Source organism: Melanostigma gelatinosum (genome assembly GCF_949748355.1).
Source record: "Melanostigma gelatinosum genome assembly, chromosome: 3".
Classification (NCBI taxonomy): domain Eukaryota; kingdom Metazoa; phylum Chordata; class Actinopteri; order Perciformes; family Zoarcidae; genus Melanostigma; species Melanostigma gelatinosum.
This window is the reverse complement of record NC_136636.1, coordinates 22,163,672-22,185,394: the sequence shown is the minus strand read 5'-3', so window position 1 is coordinate 22,185,394 and position 21,723 is coordinate 22,163,672. Positions and strand designations below refer to the sequence as shown.

Here is a 21,723-nt window from a genome sequence, read left to right as displayed (position 1 = left end):
TTCACATTCCCCGTTTACTGTGTGTCCCAGCATGTGTCCAAGTGTCTGCTCACATCACGCAGGGGTCAAGGCATCGCCACTTTGACAGTCTGCAGTTACCGAACGGTCAAGTTGAGTGACTTTGAGTATTCTCATGTGGGGCGCTCCATGTGAATTACAAAAATACTACTGAATATTCCTAAAAAAAGTATAGTTGGAAATTTGTATAAAATGTATCAGCAACTATTTTCAAAATCAATTCATCATCCAAGTCATTTTCTTGCTATTTTCTGACATTCAGTGAACGTTGCAAGCAATTAACATCGATTAACTATGAAACATACGTTTTCATAAATATGCCATATAACAATAGACGTATTTTTAAATAAACCAATTTTTTTGTCTTCCTGTATGACTGAAAAACACTAACTATTCCAAATATATTAGCAGCAGGGACATTTTAACTGTTCAAATTGTATTCAAACATATGTGAAAGATTTAGTACTAGATTGGCAATTGGACGTAAAACTTAATACGAGTACAGTGTAAAACCCAAAAATACAAAGAATTACTTGTCTTGATACAATTCAATGTCGGCCGTGAGAATTGTAAACAATGAAAACTTACATGCTTGGTTTTGCATACCGACAAATTGAAAAGTGATGTATTTACAATTCTTACGATTTTTCTTTGTGTTTCAGCCAAAAGAGATCAAAACTCTGAGTTGCCAAACAACCAGCGTCACTGCAATGACTTCAGAAACCAACCAGGACCCAAAAGCCTGGAGTAAGTTTGGAAAATGTGAGGGACTTATTCTGTTCGTTGTACAAGGAGATATGCTGTGGTTGTTATAATCTAGCTTGTTGTATTGTCAATATGTCCGCATAAACCTGACCAACAAAGTTATGGATCATGATGAAAATTATTTTATCATTGTTAATTATTGTGCTTGTGCTCCAACATTTCGGTATCTGGCAGTGCCTACCAATCCACAAACTGTGACATAAGAGAACCCAGTCAGATTTGTCATTCTCCAGCTGCTCTAATGAAGGCAATAAAAGCCCGAAAAATGCATTTAAAATGAATAAATAAAATAACACTTGGCCCCCTTTCCTATTAAGTGCAGTCTAATTACGATATACCCCCACTTCCCATCTGAGTATCTCCACTCACAGCTTGAGAACCACTTTTGCAAAGGTGCACCATATTTTTTCGAGCAGACTGGGCTTTTTCAGGAACAAGGAATAAAAGAAACAAGCACTAACAAGGGGAGCTTTAGACAGAGGGTGAATACAGGTACATTTCAAAAAGACAAGAAGTGTTTTTTGAACATTAAGGCTTGTTAACATATTCTAGTAGGAACCCAAAATACAAGCAAGAAAGTGAAATGTCCCCTTTATGTTTAAGCCCATCACAAATATTTAAAATATTTACATACATTTTTTCTATCCAGCTGAATAGAATAAGCTTTTCTTTAATTTCCCAAATCCTTAAATACAATTGTAAAATATGACTGCAGAAGAGGAAGGAAGAGCAAAAATAGTTACACTTGTATTTGAACTTCATTTGACATCAGAAATACCACTTCTTTAGTACTTAAAATAGAGTGACGTATATCCCAAATACATATGAAGGACAAGAAGTGTCCGAATGTCATTTTATACCTCCATGAACACTCTGAGAGTGCCTGCAACCTTTCACACTCATTCTAGAGGCCTCGTGTTGGTGACTCAGAGTGGTTTATGGAAATGATATCTGCTTTGAAAAGTCAACAAATTCATATTGAACGTGTCTATGCTGGTGTCCAAATCTAACAGTTTCCTCCAGGAGTGATTGGCATGCAGAGGCAAACAACTGACTGCTGTCCTACCAGACTTGGATTATGTGTGAATCAATACTCGAGGAGCAAGAATCCTGCCTGCATTCAGTTGATATACTGTAAGAGCGTAAAGCAATCCCCTGAGAGATGACACATGCGGCTTGATGAATATTCAATGTACGCCCTCTAACTGGAGGTCTGCTGTGGAAAAGTGATGAAGAACTAAAAGTTGCACACATTAGAAGTAGTAAAATAACAAGTCAAACCTTGAGTTTACTGTATGTCATCAATGGCAAATGATTGACGGATACACAGAATGTCTGTTACAAGAGCCTTTTGTAGAAACTTAATCAAGAGGCAAACATTTTGTTATTGAAAAGTAGGTTCAGCATTTGAAGCTGAACACAAATGAAGCGGCATATTAAGTTGTTCAAATGGTGTAATTGCTGGTATTTGGTCTGAATATCTTTATTTTCTATACATGGCTCCTTAGTGGCCTCTAACTCACCAGATTATGTCACATCCCTTCAAAAACTAAACCGACCGGTCGATAAGTCCCATATTCAAACACACACGGGCCAATCACTGCGTTGCACGGGCCATCTCCTGCCAGGGTCCGACAACGATCAGCAGTAAAGTCATGCTAAATGTTAAAGCACCAGGGTGAATGAAGCATTACCGGGTGTGATGCTGGTGCAGACAAAGGAGTAACTGAGTGTGGGTTGGCGTTTTTGATTTCAGCAGCTGTCGGATGAATTTACAGTTGGATGCTGAGTCATCCTACGGTTGAAATCCTAGAGAGGAATAACGTTGACAAAATGTGTCACCCATATCTCGTTTGCTAACTCCACCACCACGGGAGGGATCTGTTAATGGTCCCATGGGTGATCACCGTATCATCATTCATTTTCATTTGTCATAAATATAATGCACTTACTTGATTTGTAACAGAAAATATTCGTTTATTTGAATATATATTACAATAAAGCTTTTTGGGGTGTTTTTGAGATGTATATGTTTGCCTTGAGACAAAAACAGATGTATAGTTTAATCCAAATACATTGGCACAGTTCACGAGTTAAAAGGCCTTGCTAACGTGGCAGATGCAATGGTTGACAAACAGAAAGGAAATACTGACCTCTTGTGAAGTTCTAGCTAAACTGCAGCCACCAGTAAAATAACTAGTAATGTGTGTAACGCCCATCTAAAGTCACTGTTTATGATGCTTTTTTCAAATCTTGGGTCGCACGTATATTTAAGATAATGTTACTCTGATCACTTTTGCAGCTTATCAAATATATTTAACCATATCCAATCCCATGGTTTTTGCTAAGGCGTGTTTTAACAGTGTGCATATTGAATACAACTCGTGACCTAATGAACAAAGCATTGATAACATGTATGCTTTGTTTTGTCTTTGTTATGTTTGCTTTAAAGTGGCAAACTCTATATATATTTGCAGTATTGATTCCCAGAAAATAATTATTCCATCAAACATTTCCTTCGGCTACAGCTTCACATTAAAAGCATTTATCTGGCGAAATGTGAGTTGACTTTTATTATGAAGCACATGCAGTCACGAGGGAATGCAATGTGAGTGTCAGTGAGCTGGAAACTGAGCTCTGTCATTTATCAAAAACACATCTACAAAAAAAAGATCATATTCGGCAATTTTTGACAGCGGATCAGTTTGAAATATTGCAGGGGATAATGGAACACGAAGGAGCAGCCACAGTGAGCTGTTAGATGAAGAGCTGCAGGCGACCGGCTGCACACCTCCGACTTCTCAGCGAGGTAACCGACTACTGTCGCTGCTCGCAGACTCATGCCGTGTGCAGCATAACAATCAGATCACGGTCGCTCACAGAATGATGGAAACAGTATACAGGACCTGTAGGATTAAACACTATTTGCTCATACCATCTGTGGATAGGGTGTCGCCAAATCAACCAGGACTGAAATCTTAAGGATTGACACATTAACGACATCACACAGCAGAGTTGAACTGTTATTTTCTGCTCTCAACAGTGGCTATCAAGAAAATGTCCAGAGTTCCCGGGGTTATGATCACTCAGTATGTTGAGATACTGCCGGCAGGAAAGTCAACACCCGACTTTGCCCGGAAACCAATGCCTACGACTACTCAGGAGGGTAAATAACAAAACCCACGTAAAACGTTGATTACAACAACGTTATCAAACACTATCTACAGCTGTATCACTGTCGCAAGTCTTTCTGTGTTTTTGTTTTTCAGGTAAAAAAGGATTTTTCAAAGCCATGGTTAGTGGAGAGCCGGCACCAGCTGTGACATGGGGACGTAATAAAGGCGAGGTCGATGACCCAGAAAAATACAAGACCAGATATGACGACAGAGCTCAAGAGCACATTCTAGAGGTGAGAAAACAGTATCGAAACAAAATGCTCCACGTCTCATAAAGCACAAACTTATACGTTGTATCCCTGTATTCCAATCCTTTCTCCTGTACTCCCACACTTGCTGACCTGTATTAAACATGCATATTTTAATTGAATTGTTTAAAAGTATGACGTTCATTTATTTTGATTTGTTCTCAACTTCACAGTACTCAATTAAAAGAGACAATGTGAGACAGAGCGTAATAGTCAGCACTAAAGATGTAATCTAACTCTGATAATATCGCTCCACCAGATACTCAATGTAAATCCAGATCAAGCCGACACCTACAAATGCTTTGCCACCAATGAGTACGGAATGGCTGTCTGCACTGCAACTCTCAATGTTATTGAAGGTAAAAGACGAGATTCTTACTCTGCCATATGTTCATTGTAAATGAATCAAATGAAAGTGTAATATACTGGAGATGTGACTATTCACTAATCATTTCTTGTGTCGCTATTGTTTTCATGTTTTGATTTTTTCCCCAGTTGGTTTCAAGAAGAAAGCCAAAGAAGGTATGACATTCACCACAGACCTATGAAGACGCTTAAGTTTTCTCTTTCTGCCATCCATACATTGATTTTTTTTTTTTTTTGAATTACAGAGAGTTCATGATCTTGCATTTTATTCTGAGAAGCAACAACAATAATGTAACTTGAACATGGTAAAATACTATGCTGTAATAAAACAAAACACATCCCTGCAATTGCAGAGCAAGACTTACGTATTTACAAATGAATTTGATCCAGGGATATAGAATGGAAACAAATATAATAGTGGGGTTATTTTCGATTAAGAAAACCTCTATCTCGTTTTTTTCCTTCAAAGTGACAACTCTTTCTGCAAATGAAAAACCACCACAAGATTTCAGAAAAATGCTCAAGAAAACGTAAGTTCAAGTCAGAGTGTTTTTCTAAATATGTACTGCTGTAGATCTCCAAAAACATATATTATTCTCTTTTCAGTGTTTTTGTCACCAAAAAAAAACAACTCCCACCAACAAAAGAGGGAGAAATTGATCCCAAGCTAATGGAACTGCTCATCTGCGCACCAAAGAAGGACAATGAAAAAATCTGTTTTGACTTTGGTGTTACCGACTTCCGCTGGTTGCTTAAGAGAGTCAACCAGCTGAAAAAGGAAAGGAAAGATGAGCAGGCAAAGGTACTGTACTGTATGCAGTTTGTAATAATCAATGTATTTTGAACCTGCGAAATGCTGGCGAGGTTTTAAGCAAAGTCACAACATTTTTTATATTAATAAATAGAATGTTGCAGGGATGACATGTTGTTCAAGGCCAACCCTAGAAGTTAGTGTTGCACCAGTTCCCTTCCATTTGATTTCGGATACTTGCAGGAATAGGCTCTGTGGCAAACACAAGTTTATGATCCTCTCACACGTGTTCGGCAAGATAATCTTAAACAGCACTTTCATGATGAATTGTATATATTGAAGTGTGAATGCAATCGGCAGTGACTAGAACTAGAAAGACAGTAGAGTGCAGATCGACGTCAGGTGTGTCTGCAACGACCACTGCTTTATTGTGTGATTGACTGAATATAAACCACAATTGGTTCAACCTCTCCAATTGCAAACTGTTTTCCCCCACAGTGTCTTTGGCCGATTGGTTGTGTGTACTGATTGGTTGTGTGTACAGGTAGTAATGGAGATAGAGATAAAAAAACTATGGGCTATAAACAAACTAAAACTAAATAAAACTAAATTTTGAACCCATTCAAAAAAACATTGATTTTGAGACGAGGAAACCGGGAGTTTTAGAACTCATTCCTGCAGCACTATATTATCTAAAAACTTTTCACGAAGACGGTGCCATGGACCCCACTCTGAGATTCACTGAGCTGTAGTGTGCTTTTTTTTTGGTGACTTTAAAGAGTAATTCCACACCAGTGTGTGAAGTAGTGTTTCACTGCCTTCTCTCCCAAATTTGCAAGCCTGTTTCACCTCTGGTTGTGGTCAGAAGTGTGTTGCACCTGTAACCACACCTCCCAATATGGGGCGACAGTTGCTCAGTGGTAGATCAAGGTCGTCTTTCAACCAGAGGATCGATGGTTCGAACCCCGGCTCCTCCTAGTCCATGTCGATGCATCCTTGGACAAGACACTTAACCACAAATTGCTCCCGCAAGCTGCGCCTGCGGTGTAAGATTAGTTGAGACTCCTGATGGGCAGGTGGAATCATTGCATGGTAGCCCCTCACAATGGGTGTGAACGGGTGAATGACGACATGTTGAGTTAAAGCGTTTTGAGTGGTCGGAAGACTAGCTAAGGGCTAGCTACCATTTACCAATAGTGATGTCACAGGAGTACACTTGCACATCACTGCAGAGAGATGAGAGGTTAAATCACTGGATGTCTGAAAAACAACATTTCAAAGGGGTATTAAGTTACTGGGGATTTTTTTCCCCCAAGGTTTGTTTTGATTAGTTTGCCTGAAGCTATACCAGTGTAATGTATCTTGAAAACATCCATGGTCCGCTCAAGGCCGCTTACGTTGAAATGTCATGGCTTCTGCAGTGAAAAATCGACAGATACACAGGACATTTCATTTCTCTTTTTCAGGTTGTAGAGCAAGTGAACAATGTGAGACAAATAGAAATACAACCAAATGGGAGAGCCGAGTTTGGCCTCGACATGACACTACATGACCCCAACAGTGCAATCAACTTATACAAGGTGAGTTAATGTGTATTGCAAGATAAACTATTCACAACCAATCACTGTTCAAATAAAAAGGAAATAAAAAATCTAATCGGAGCACTTCTCTCTGAAAAGGATGGGACAATGGTTCCATATGGGGACGATGAAAATTTAAAGCATAGCCTTAAGACAACAGCGACAACATATGTTTTCAGCATCAAAGATCCTCAGCCAGAAGATGCTGGGTTTTACCAGGTCGATGTTGAAGATACAAATGTCCTTGCAACTTACTTCCAAGGTACAATGTCACTAATGCAACTGTGAGAAAACAGGATGGTCGTACTGGCAGTTGGTGAGACAATGCAAGGCACATTCAGGAATGAGACCTCAGTCCGTTAATCCACACCCTCCCTTCCTCCTCTCTCAGTGCCTGCTGTGGAGTTCATAGCCAAGATTAAGGATGTGAAGGCCTTGGAAAGTGAGGACGCCATCTTTCAGTGTGTCTTGTCAGCACCCCTCAACAGAATTACCTGGTCAAAACAGGATTCATCCCTTGAATATGGGGACAAATATGAGATCACCGTCTCAGAGGACAAGCTAATTCACACGCTGAGAGTTAAAGACTGTACAATGGGAGATAATGGAGCCTATTATGCCATTGCTGGGATATGTTCCAGCTGTGCCTCTCTTCAAGTGGAAGGTGGGAAATCTTTTTTTTTGTATAGATATTTAACAGTGTGATACCTGGATATGCACTCCTTCGTATCCTTGCTTATTTTAAAAGTGTGAGAAAAGTTAAGGATTCGTTATCCGTACTTGTATGCTTTTCACTGTGATCCAAATGATAAAGGACGCATGGGCACCCCAACGGGGAATCAAGATGAGCTGACTAAACAACAGAAACAGAAAGACGACTTGGAGGCAGCCAGACGAGCACAGGCTGAAAAGGACGCTGCGGGGGATGGAGGTGATGGAGGTGATGGAGACGGGTCTGGTGATGGTTCTGGAGGTGATGGAGGTGATGGAGACGGGTCTGGTGATGGTTCTGGAGGTGATGGTGGAGACGGCACTGTTACGTGAATTATCTGGGGGGTGACCCCTCACGATTTTTAATTCGATAATAATAAAAAAAAAAATTGAAAAATCAATTAATTAATTTTTTTTTTTTTTTTTTCTTTATTATTAGAATAAGTATCAGTGTGGTTTGTGCATGTAAAGAATGCCATCAGTAATGTACCGAGCTGGATCAAACACAACTTACCTCAGGGGCTGAAGGGGATCTGCTGAGGCGTAACCCCTCTCCAGGGCTGGCTTCTCAAGAAAATATGAAGAAAAGGACTTGGTCGAAGAAACTAATTCGTTATTTATTTATTTGCATTTAAATCAAAGTGTAGTCTCTTGGTCCAAAATACAGAGAGAAAATCGTTAACTGAAAAATGTAAGAAAAATCACTTAAGTATTCAAAAACCCCTTCAGAGCAGTTTACAGACAAAGGATCTGTAAAAGCACTGACTCAGCCAGCAGACGGGCTCACTGTGTAGCCTGCGGAGGAAAAAGTTAATGATTCACCCAGCGCAGGACTGGACAGAGTAAGCTTTCTCTCCTGTTTCGACTTCAAAAAATCTTCTAAGTATTCTTAAAAATTCTGACTCTCAAAGTCCGGAGATTCTGCAAAAAGTTAAAGTTTCACCTCCGTGCAGGCAGAAGCCCGCACGGGGTTCGAGACTCCCTCCACCTCCGAACTCCGTCTCCTCCCAACTTCAACCTCGAACTGTTTCAAAACTGCTGGTATTTATACTCGTCCGGGGCTCAGATCTCTGACTTCAAATGGATTCCTACCCTTCACATCAACCATATCTTCAAACAGAATTTCCAACATCATTTGATTGATTAGGCCCAAAAACCCTGACTTCAGCGTAATCTCAGAAAGCCGGGTCTCTCTGTGTGTCCATATGAACCCCTCAGCAGTCTCATCGACGCCACTGTCAAGGCTAAGTTTATTTATATGTACCCACAGGCTAAACTAATGACCTTAACGCCCTACCAGCTTCCTAGAACTGCTGACTCTGTCTTTTTGACTTTGTCTGGGATTTTCCCTTCTTACTCCGGCCGCCTAGGTGGAGCCTCAGTCTTCCTTCTTTGTGTGAATTTGCTGGCTCAGCTCTTGGACTTCCCCCTGAACCGAGAAGCCCGCCTGGGGGTGTGTATGGGTGTGTGTGTGTGTGTATAGGAGAATGAGTGTGCGCCCACCCGTACACATCACAGGGGTTTTGGACAACCGAAGCCTGTCTGTTTAACAGGTTCAACCTTATAAGAGCCTCCGAGTCATATGCCTGATTTAAACACGGCTTTGCTGGTAGAGACATCACGACTTCGCAAAACCTCCACCGTGTTCAACAGCACGAATAACAACCTCCTGACAGAAGGAGAGGATGCCGATGATAAGAAAAAGAAGCGAGTACGAACTGACCCTTTGGTTCCTGACACTGTTATAGGTAAAATCCTTGCATTTTGTGTCACTGCTATAGTTTTAGTGCCAGTTGTCATAACGTTGACTGTACATTGTCAGCTTTGCTATCTGGGTCCGTATTAATCAAGTGTCTCAGAATTACTCCAAGGTATTGGACTGGAGGTTTGACTCGAAAATACATTTGGTCCCAACCTAGAGTAAAATATGAGGGATCGTATGGGCCGATGTGATGTGTAAGATAATTAAGGCCTATTGTTTATAAGAAACATCTTCAAACTGTTCTTTGTGGACTGGCCCCAGGTCAGATCTACGGATTCAGAAATGTGGCGTTTAAATTCTGGATTTAAAATCAAACTAATCATATAGCTATTGGATCTTCCAATAACACATAACTCACTACAACCAGAAGTTTGGTGGCAGAAAATGAACTGTTCGTCAAACAAATTGAGACAATTTAATAGACACTTAGGTTAAATTCTTATGACTTGCGTAAAAGGATTATCATTATTTCAGGCAACTATTTCATTTAATAATTATAAAGGACTTTGATGATCTACTACAGGAAAGATCTTGTGCAGTGCTGCATATTGACCAGTAGAGAGTGACATTATTATTATATTCAGCAGAGGTTGTACATGGCCTGACATTAAACACGTTTACTTTGTTCTTACTTGCAGATCGCCGTGTTCAGTTCGTCTGTGGACTGTCAGCTACTGTTGCTAATATTGGTGAACGGGCAGAGCTGTCTTGCAAACTAAGCAGTGAGACCTCTGAGGGAGGTTGGTATAAAAATGGGAAGCTGGTAAGTCAACTACTTTTGGAGAATGTTTTTGAATATAGGACTACTGCCATGAATATCACTGTTGCAGACCCCGTGCATGTATTAGTATTAGTGCATTGCATACCTTAATTTATCTTAATGTGTGATGAATATTGAATCTTTTTTATCTGACAAGCTAACCAGTGAGGATGGGGTAACAATTATCAAAGATGGAGCCTGTCACAGGTTGGTGATTGATTGCTGTGAAAAAGATGATGCAGCTGTGTACTGCTTTGAAGCGGAAGGCCGTAAATCAGAATCAACGCTGAATATTCAAGGTCAGAATAAAAATCAATAACATGGTTTGGCATCAATTGATGAATTATCCCTTGGGTTAAATGGGTTACGGTTTTTGACAAATACTTTTTTCTCCAACATTGAAGATCTGCCAAGAATCGATGATGATGCGCTGAGAAAATTCACAAAGACAGTCATTATAAGGGCCGGTGAAAATGCAGAATGGAAGATGCCATTCTCGGGTGGGGCTCCGATGACTATACGGTGGTACAAGGACGACGATGAGCTTTTGCCCGCTCTCAATGTGAAGATGGAAACATCAGCTACTGAGAGCAAGCTACGCCTTGTTAAGTGTCAAAGGAAAGATGGTGGAGAGGTCAAAATTAAAATAAAAAATGAATTTGGTACAACCGAAGCTATTTCCAAACTTATCGTACTCGGTGAGTTGTGAAAAACAGACATTAAAGTTTCCTTGTGTTGCACATTGTTCTGTATGTAAGAAGATAAAAGCTTTTCCCCGTTTTCCCAGTACGACTACTTTCATTTCACCAACAGACAAACCCACACCGCCGCAAGGCCCGGTGGACATTATGGAAAGTGCTGTGACATCTGTTGAGTTTCAATGGAAACCACCTAAAGATAGCGGTGGATGCCCGCTCACAAACTACGTCATAGAACGCCAACAAGCCGGGCGCAATAAATGGTCAGATCTCGGTGAGATCCCCGGCAGCGACCCAAGTTACAAAGATTCAGATGTGACACCTGGAAGGAGATACTGCTACCGGATCAGAGCCAAGAACGCAGAAGGCATCAGCCATTACCTGCAGACAGGAAACATAGCAGCTGGTGTCTTACGTAAGTCTTTAGCTTGAGCCTAACTCAGGCTTCATGAGGGATATTTGCTGTCTGATGAAAACCCCTTCACTTCTTGGGAAGCAGGTACAATAACAATAGAGTGCAACAAAGCAAACAAAAGATTACATTTCTTTACATCTATTTTAAGTTGTTTCATGAATTCATTATTCACTCTGATGCATTTTCCCATCGCCACTGAATTTAAGAGGATTATTATTATTGTGGATTGTCATTTTTGATTCTTCCACGAGGAGTTGCCAGAAGTCAGAGTCAGGCTTTAATCACTGAAACTTTACATAATGCATCACAGAAATAGTTCTGCATCATTAATGAGAGGAAAACATAACTTCATCCAACTCCCAGTGGAGGTAATACAAGTTGAAATGTCTGGCTTTGAGAGCACACTCACAGCGAGGTGCAGCCACTGTGTACACTGTGTGTCCATCAAAATGAAAACACTCTTTTTCCTGTACATTATGCTACATTTACCCGACCATTGTCAGCTCTCCTGCTGGTTATATTTGGTGAATAAAACATGGTGAGCTGGAGTTGACATGATTTAATTTAGGCAGGAATAAAAAGAATATTAAAACGATATTACATAACACAGAACAGTCAAAATGTCATGTTTCCTCCACAGGTTATCCCGGATCCCCAGCAGCACCAAAGGTGGTCAGTGCCTTTAAAGATTGCATCAATCTGGCGTGGTGTCCTCCATGTGACACTGGAGGAACCAAAATAGTGGGATACAAATTGGAAAAGAACAAGAAAGGCACAAATTACTGGAGCCTTGTAAATCAAGGGGGACCTATTACAGGTATCCAACTCATGTGGGAAGCTGCAGAAATAAAGCAAATAACCCAGTGGGAATATTAATGTCTGCTATGCATGTTAGAGGTGTGAATCTTCACTGGCCTCTGAACGCCGTTTTATTTAGAAAGTGCTTTCAAATATCAGACAACAACATTCTATAACATACGAAGCTGCATCTTTTCAAAACCAGTATCTGTTTTACCCGCCTCAGTGGGTGAACGAGCCTAGCAGCTAGCGGCCTTTAGTTATTTAGTTGTCCTTTCTCACAGCTCTCCTTCTCTTATGAGATATAATCACTGCATCCCACAACAGAACAATACCACAGTTGAATTTCAGCCAGCGTGCATGTTTTTTTCCGCCCAACATTGTTGAAACAGGGCAGCTGATATCGGTAGCCAGAGCAACAACTTAGCGGACAGCAGAGTGCCATCTCTCACAACACAGAACAGAGGGGAGGGGAAACAAGATAATGACAGCAAAACACAGCAAAGACTCAAACTGAGCTGAAATTAAACCAAAATTCGATGCAGTAGATTCAAGAAATATCCATACCTCTGACGAACACGCCTACACAATTTAACATTTCTAGTAATATGACAACAAAACATTTTCTTTTTCCACAGATACAAAGTATGCAGTGAAAGATGTTTTTGAAGGGGCAGCATATGCATTTAGGGTGGCTGCTATCAACCTATCCGGGGCTGGAGATCCTAGTATTCCATGTTACACAGTAATCGCAAGGGATCCAATGAGTAAGTCTGTCACACTGAATTCTTATACTCTGTTGCAGTTGTTTCCACTGAAAATTATGCAAGTCATGCATCATATTGAACCTGTTCAACTTAATGCTGCCTGTACCTCTTTGGTTAGTATAAAAGCGTGACAATGTTGAGCCAATAACCTCTCATTTCTGCATTTTTAGAACCTCCAGGCAAAGTCACAGACCTGAAGTTAACATCCTCCAATTACACCACATTTTCACTGGCTTGGACTAAACCTACAGAAGTGAAAGGGGTAGAGGATGAAGCCCAAGGCTACTACGTGGAGATCAGACCAATAGAAAACCTTGAATGGACTCGTTGTAATGCCATCCCAACTGCTCTAACTTCCTACACCGTGCTTGGCTTGAAGGCGATGGCCAGCTACTGGGTGAGAGTAATTGCCACCAATTATGGAGGCGATGGAGAACCTCAAGGCTTCGACAGTTACGTCACAGCCATGCCTCCTGCTGGTAAAATTTCATTTTTTCTATCGTGTTTGTATAGTGTCTAACAATATGTTGTTTTGTATACATGGATATTGGAGTTAAAGGGTGGAATTGATGTGACATGAGAGTTTAAGGAGCAATGTGCAGGATTTAGTGACATCTAGTGCCGAGGTTGCAGATTGCATCAGACTGAATACTCCTACAGTGGTCTTCAGGTGAAAACGCGAAAGGCTCTGGCTAGAGACAGTGTTTGGTTTGTCCATTCTGGGCTACTGTAGAAACATGGCGGTGCAATGGCGAACTCCGTGAAGAGGACTCACTCCCTATGTGTAAATAGCTCAAAAAGGTTTCATCTAACTTCCACAAAGTGAAAACACACTATAAAAGGGTTAAACCACAGTCAACTCCCAGCACAGTAGTAGTGACCTCTCAATCACAAGGTATACCACGTCCTAAAACATACCCTGCTTTATGGTTCTTTTATCCAAATGGGACCTTAATTTACTGAAAGAACATCATGCTGCATTAAAAAAGACTTGAAACGAACGATTGAGACCATAAACGTATGTTTAACATGTTTACTGATGTAATACATTAAGTGAGAAGTAATTTTCTCATAAACTTCAATTCAATCAGACTTCTTTTTGCAACCAGATGAGTCGCCCGCTGATTTTTAATTGGATTTGCTCTACAGGCCCAGAGGCTGCTGCCAAAGTTAATAATATACGCTGCAATACAGTACAAAGAATTAGAAAAATCTGAGAATGGCAACATTATTTCAAGAAGAATGAAAGACTACCAGTTTGCTCAATTATACGATGACAAGAATCTAAACATTTTATTCTAAATTCCACCCTCACAGTCAGGCCAAAGTTTAAAGGTCGCAACATGAAGACCTTTGTGGTGGTACGATCTGGCAACACAGTCCGTCTGAACATCAACTTTGAGGTATTGTGCAAGGAGTTTTCCTCCTAATTAATTGGGAATGTATTTAATCGAATTAACAAATACATTTCCTTTCTTACCGCCTACAGGCCTCGCCCCTGCCACAAATCCTGTGGCTAAAAGATGGTACTCCGGTGCTCAGACATGTAATTATTACCAACTCTGATAAAGGCTCTCAAATGTTAATCCCCACGTCTGAGCGGTCCGACAGTGGCATCTACACCATTACTGTCAAGAACATTGTCGGCCAGGAGAGCCTCAATGTTGAAATCAGAGTCACAGGTGAGTCTCGGTGTGCTTGGCCATGAAATGAGAAACTGAGCCGCATATAGCAAGTACTGTTTGTTGCACAGCAGATACACTTTTGTAAGCCAGACCTCTGTTTCTCTAAATGTGGATGTAGATGATCCCAAGCCTCCAGGTCCAGTGGAGCTGGATCAGAACATCCCAGAAACAGTGACTCTGTCCTGGACTCCCTCTCCAGATGAGAAGAGGGACGACAGACTTCACTACATGGTATCCACGCGGGACTCCTTCCAACGCACTTGGAGGACAGTGGCCGACAACCTCTTCAACAATAAGTTCACAGTTATCAATATTTTGCCTGGACGGGAGTATTACTTCAGGGTATTTGCTAAAAATGACATGGGTCTTTCACCGCCTTCCGGATCCCCTGTGTTTGGAACCATGAAGCAAAAGGGTTGGTGTCTAAATCACAAAGATATCTGAATCACTGATCCTGTACTCACTGCATCATGTTTCCTATGCTGAAGTGCAGATTAAGGTTCCTGCAGAAGCTGCCTCAGTAAAACACTTGCATTTTCAAATTTAAAACCACTGCTCACCAAACCAGAACTCAGGACAGTTTAACTCTACCGATCCCTCAGGTAAATACTGACCTTGGATAGACAGGCACCTTATAAATGGAATGAATTACAGGGGATTTAAAAACTTGAATGTCTCACCCCAATGTTTGTTTTTATTTTTCAAACGTTTAACTTCTTGATGGATTCAACCACAGTATTGCTGTAATAATACTTGTAAAAAGCCAAATTAATACTGGAACTACCGGGCTCTGTTCCAGAAATAAGAAAGCGTCATTCAAAGCAACACTGACATGCAAATACTGCAAAAAATTCAACCGGACAACATATACTTGCCCACTCGTAAAGGAAGTTCATTCTATTTATCCAGACGAGTGAAGAGTAAACAGAACGTCAAGCGTAAACTTGATGAAGTGTCCCATTAAGACTTTTTACAGCCCCAATGCGAACACCATTTCCCACACGCCCATTTATTTGGTGAAATGTCATCTAGGTTTGACAGACTGAGAACAGTTTAACTGTGGACTACTAAACTAGGCCGGTACGTGACAACAGAGATGATTGAACAGACCCTCTTTAAGTGAAGGAGATTACAGATAAAAAGTTGGAAAGCTGAGAGTAGAAGAGCGTATAAGGGAAACAGAGTTGAGGCATATTGTAGTGGGGGGGGGTACGATCCTGTCTCCTGGCCCAGCGGCGGCCCATGCAAAAAGTGTATGGTGACCCTTAAATGGGATCAAGTACAACAATTGACTTACTGACTTACCGGTATATCACTGACAATACAGTTTTCTTTGCATTTTGAAATAACTAACTTGAGCTTTTGTGTTTTATAATCATATTAAGTATACGTATGCAAAACAAAACATGGCCTGGATGGGTATATGACACTGGATTTAGAAATTGTTGTGGCCCTGGAGCTTATTTGAAATTGCCCTATCCTCTTGCATGGCTCATGCAGCAGCAGCCTTGGCCTCTCTGTGCTGCATTTCTTTGGTCGTATACTCTAGCTTGAATAAATACGGCTGAATATCCGAGTCAGCCAAAACACATTTCTTTCCTCGTTCATAACATCCTCTGCACAAATTAGTTTTTTGGGATGCCATTTTCACTGTAGAACTCGTAGCTCGTTTGCAATACAAGTGTATACGTTTATAAGTTATAAGTTTGAAGAAAAGCGGCCATTTGTGAAACCCTAAACTTTGAGTTTCTTTGTGTTTCAGGAAAGTTCAAAGTCAACATGCCAGAGACAAAATCCCTTGACTTCCAGTCCCCACCATCATTTATCGTTCCCCTGAAAACGCGCACAGCTCCACGGGGTTACGAGAGCTACATGAGCTGCGCAGTTAGGGGGGATCCAGCTCCACGGGTGACATGGTACCACAACCATATCAGCCTGAACACAAACACCAACTACCACGTCACCAATGTGTGTGGAGTTTGCTCCTTGCTCATACTGAAGGTGGGACCCAAAGACGACGGGGAATACAAAGTGGTCATCGAGAACAAACTGGGGACAGCCGAGTCCTCAATGACGCTGGTTGTCAGAGGTATTAACATTTATATGAGGTTTTACATTTTCTTTTTGTCTAGACACTGAGGAAACATTTGAGTGACCAGTATGTAAATGAAACAAGCTGAGGGTATCAATATGTTCCTTTACAGAGTGAAGAGGAGCTGCAGCTGCCAAACAGGAGCTGAACCAAAAGATTTCTACTGTGTTTTAAATCAATTACCAAAAATGTAGCGACAACAACTCATTCATTTTAAGTTACTTAATTGCAAACTATCAAAACATGAATTGTGTCTTTTGGGGAAATGTTTTATCCTGCACTATTAAACTTTGGAGATATTTCACCATCCTGCTTCCATTTACTGAAAATTAGGTAAAATACAAAATGTTTAGTTCTACTGTTCAATGATTTGAATTACGTGTAACACAAAAGCCCTTTTAGCAGCTTGATGTTGTATAGATTGAGTGCAGCTTCCTTCACTTTCTAGAACCGGAGGTTGCCGCCTATAGCATACTCGCTTTTATCATTATGGTAGAGAGACACTGTCGATCTTTTGTTTCTCTCATTCAGTAGACTGGGGTCTCTCTATGGATACAGAATGGTTGCTGTTGCTGGTGCCTTTAAACATTAAATTGCTAAAAGACATCCCTGGGAATTGTGATACTTGCTACTACTACACCACAGTGAGATCTATTACACACAAAAGCAACATGTACCACATTCCTGCCACCAGTTTTACGCCATTGGTTGGTTTGAAAATGACAGCTGTCAGTGAGTTCCATGGAGGTGCTGTGCATAAGAAGTGGCACCAGCAGTGGGAAAACACATAAGTAAATGTATTCAAATGTTTTACAAAAGTAGTTTTGAGGTACTTGGAATTTGATTTAGTGTTTTAATGTTCTACTCAAACTGCATTTCAGAGTGAAATCCTGTAATTTGTATTCCACTACCTTCAACTGACAGTCTTATTCAGGCAGTTAAATGTATTGTATAGGCTACTTACAAGTTTGAGAAATGTGATGCATTACTACAATAAACACCACAACAGCACATAACCTGGCCACACCAGGACCAGCTTTAAAAGTATCGTGTTCCTTAACATTACATGTTCTAGGTCTTTGAAAGTTAGTAATTGAGTTGCTTTTTTTATTTCAATATTTATGCACATTTTATTGCTAATGCACTTTAACTTGAAAGTAAGTTTGAAAGTCATGAATGCCTGACCTTTGCATCTCAGTGAGTATTTTTACACAGTGGTATTATACTTCACTGGTGGATCTTAGCTCTTCTTCCACCACTGCAGTCACATGCTGTCACTCCCCCCCACACCCACACCAGCAGTTGCTGTGGCTGGTATGGGGGTCCAATGAAAGACTAGGTCAAAGGGTCAGGAGAAACAACGTGATATCTTTGAATCTCCAGAGGAGAAGCCACACTTTACAGAATCCAGTTCACTGAAGACAAGCAGGTCTTCAACTCCGTCCAGTCTCCCTCCTCTCCTCCTCCTGCTAGCATGGCCAAGCGCAAATCAAAGAGGCCGCAAGAAGAAGACACCTCCACTGTATTGGACTCATCAGTGTCACAGTCCAGGAGCAAGATAAACTCCCATGTTTCTCCAGCCTTGCTGTTCATTATTATCTTCAAAATCGGGGCCTCTATAATGGGTTGGTTCTGTGTACAGCAGCAGCAGAGCCTCGACCAGCTTTTACAACAATGCAGAAGAGAATCACAAACCTCCAGCAGGTGGTGGTGGTGACTGACGCACAGGTAACTTCCACAGTTTAACGTTAACTTTGCTTTTCTGTGTGTTTCTGCTGGGCTGGTCATGGACATTGTGAAATAGTGAAATGTTACCTACATGTCCTGCTTTTGTTTTGTTTTATTGTGCACCAAGGTCAAATAAAGCAACAGTTTCAAGTAAATATGAATAAACAAACAAATAAAAAAGGAGGTGCATTAAAAAATGCTTTCAGTCATTTGTAGTTAACGAATAATATGTCTGAAAATCTAGGTATGGGACTTTATTTTGAAAGGTTACGGATGTACGATGTTTTAAAATAGTGAGCTTGGCCTGATAGTAACGCGCTAATTTTAGCACGACCTGATTTTCAGTGGCATTTACAGTCTCTACGGCTATTGTGAAATATTAATAGCCTTATGCCAAATATTTTTTTCATTATCAGCAGTGATTGCTACTAGCTGCTCTGTCCCCATGTTTAGGCTTATCATCGTAGTATATTTACAAGAAAATAAATTGGTTTGAAATGTCTGGTTTATTTAATACCTGACAAATCATCACATTCTCAGTGGTTTTGATCTACCCACAATGGCCTAATACACCCAAGGATATTAAGAATATAAATATATATATATGTATAAATTAACAATATTTACATTTTGCTGACAAATTGATGTTGGCTAATGCAAATTGATGTTGTCTAATGGAAGGCTATATATTGGCATATTATACTGGCCCTACTTGCTACAGCAATAAGACAGCTCAGTCTGACATAACTCAAGGAAAAGAAGACATTTCAAATGTTTGAACTGAAATCAAACCACATGGCTAAATATTTTCTCTCTCTCTACACGGATACAGGTTTGGGTGTGGACGAGAGGATCTTTGCCCTGGAGGAGGTCCAGAAACAGGCTGAGGTTGCCCTGGCCACTTCAAAGAAGTTGAAGAACTCCGACCATGCGCAGCTGTGGGCCCCCCATGACGAGATGGACACTGTATCGGTGTGCAACCACCGATACAATGAGCCCTTTCTATCTACATACAGAGCGGGTCCACGCTTGGCACAAGGGAGAAGTTTGAGTTGGTTGCAATCTGCAACTGTACTACTAAATGTCACCAGATCCTACACACTAGACCTTAAAATGGTGATTTATTTTATGAATGGCAGTAGGCTAATTACATTAATCTCTCAGGACAAAACAACAAAAGGGGAGCATGATGACAAGCTGACAGGTATATTTAATGCACAGGTATCGGGTGTCGTGAAGCAAAAACTGTTGAATGTTAAACACATCATTTTCATATCTTTAATATGATGATGTTCTTAAACAGTGGCTACATGTGCAGCGAAAATATGGGCAAAACAACCCCAATAATAATGTTTGTCCAGAGAACATAGAAATACAACAGCAGTAGAACTGACATTCCCATTCAAAGCAACGTAGCAGGATGGTCTGAACGGTGGCAAATGGCATGTGTACCGTTGCCATTGCGACTGCTTGAGGGGGCTAACTTCTATGCGAACTAAAACGACTTACAGCAAGTCAGGAATTCCCTCAGGTGAAGTTTTGCTGCAACAAATAAAACGAGCAGTGGAATTAAGCGGTAACTTCATTTAAAATGAGTAACATTTAACAACTTAATGCTTCATTCACACACTCTTATTTTCTGTAACCAGTGTAGCATTAAAGCATGGTGGGATTAACAAGCTAACTAGTGGACAGCTAGCTAGCTCAGACTAGCGGACTAGCTTGCTAATTCTGCCGTGCTTTATTGCTACACTGGTTACAGACAACCAGCCGAACAGCAGGCTGGAAACCAGCGTCACTGCTGGTCCTGACGGTCCCACTAACGTGTGTTGTCCCGTAAACAATTAACTAATTCATTAATAATTGCCATTTTCTTTTGAACGAGTGAAATAACCACAGAAAACCATTCAATGTCAGTTTGACTCCTACAGAAAACATCCCTCTATCCAAAAACATACTTTGGAGCAATTTGCTGGCGGAGCAACACATTCACTCATCAGTGTCACTGCAGAAATGGACATTTGTGAAACTATTTGTCTTATTTAATTGTGTGATTGATTTGCAGCAGGTGCAGGATGGGGCTGGCTCTGACAGCCAACTCTAACTCAGGCTGGAAATAATTAGAAGCAAACTGAAAATGGAGACATGGAATCATACATGTGGTGTGTATCACCACCTGAGACCACTGAGCACATCAATTTGACAACATTCAGACCGTTTAAGATTTTATTTTTAAGCCACACCAAATATTTTCGGTGAAACTTTACAGTGTAGGCTACTTGCTTTGAAATATATTTGTCCCATTCCACCAGCATTTACTGAGCATGAGTAACACAGATAGCATTCCCTTTTTAGGAGAATAAATTGCAAAAAATGAGCTGTGCTAACATAATGAATGCAACTGTGTCACGTAACATACTCCGAAAGGTATGTAAACTCGTCTTAACTGTCAACACATGCAGCCTCCAGCTTGATTAAATTAAAACAACAGGTCTCACCCTGTATATTTGGGCCTCTGACCAACCTGTTGTTTATTATACTCGTATCTCACAACGACACAAACATGCGTGCTTATCCAACTCAATTGCATGTATTTTCAAATTCTACTTCCAGATGTAGCTTCTACCAGTTGTTTTAATTGAGGAGTTGCCATTTTTAACAGTGTTGTTCCTAGTGGTGGAATGTAACTGAGCACATTTACTCATGAACCAAAAATATAAAATAATAAATTAGCTTTAACTTTACCAGCTGAAACATCAATCTGATTAATAAACAGGATTCTGGACCTTTCTGCAGAATGAGTACTTTTGGCACATTTTGATACTTCTGTACTTTTACTAAAATAACTTTTTTAAATTTTTACTTGTGATAAACTTTGTGCTACTTCTACTTCTATCTGAGTACTTCCTCCACCACTGGTTCTCAAAGTTTCCTCTTTGTACAAAAAGTGTAATAAAATCACACTTATTTTTACTACAAAGGAAATAACGCTTATAATAAGCACACCTTCATGTGCATTACACACAGAACCAAAACAGAGGGCTTCGTTGTAAATAATACACACAATATGTAAACTATTTTCATCTACAGAAACTACCCTAAAAACACGAAGACTAATGCTGCTTTAGTTTTTCCATCTTTGGCTGAATGACTGAGTCCCTTGAGAGCCCTTGTGAACAATACTGCTGTCAGATCCTTATGTCCACACACACACACACACACACACACACACACACACACACACACACACACACACACACACACACACTACAGCCCGCCTACTCCCCAGTCCCACCACTTCCTCCACAGCTCTCACATTTGTGCAGTTCTTTCACGCTCATCACATATTTAACGTCTCACCATCACATGAAGATCACAATTGCTCACTTAAACTAAGGAAACA

At 40.5% G+C, this 21,723-nt stretch overlaps 1 protein-coding gene across 1 annotated transcript; it reads left to right on the top strand.

The window, feature by feature from the left end:
* Nucleotides 1-728: 728 nt before the first annotated feature.
* LOC306797268 (immunoglobulin-like and fibronectin type III domain-containing protein 1) lies at nucleotides 729-20,424 on the top strand (the record flags this gene model as incomplete). Its single annotated transcript, XM_079296539.1, has 26 exons — nucleotides 729-765; nucleotides 3,827-3,949; nucleotides 4,053-4,192; nucleotides 4,467-4,566; nucleotides 4,703-4,729; nucleotides 5,043-5,103; nucleotides 5,180-5,375; nucleotides 6,791-6,904; nucleotides 7,004-7,166; nucleotides 7,296-7,568; nucleotides 7,719-7,944; nucleotides 9,269-9,363; nucleotides 10,016-10,140; nucleotides 10,295-10,436; nucleotides 10,542-10,835; nucleotides 10,951-11,250; nucleotides 11,891-12,067; nucleotides 12,687-12,815; nucleotides 12,986-13,294; nucleotides 14,133-14,218; nucleotides 14,305-14,497; nucleotides 14,619-14,915; nucleotides 16,263-16,589; nucleotides 17,978-18,217; nucleotides 19,153-19,292; nucleotides 20,386-20,424. The coding sequence occupies 26 exons, from the start codon at nucleotides 729-731 to the stop codon at nucleotides 20,422-20,424; spliced, it is 4,353 nt and encodes a 1,450-aa protein (XP_079152665.1).
* Nucleotides 20,425-21,723: the final 1,299 nt, after the last annotated feature.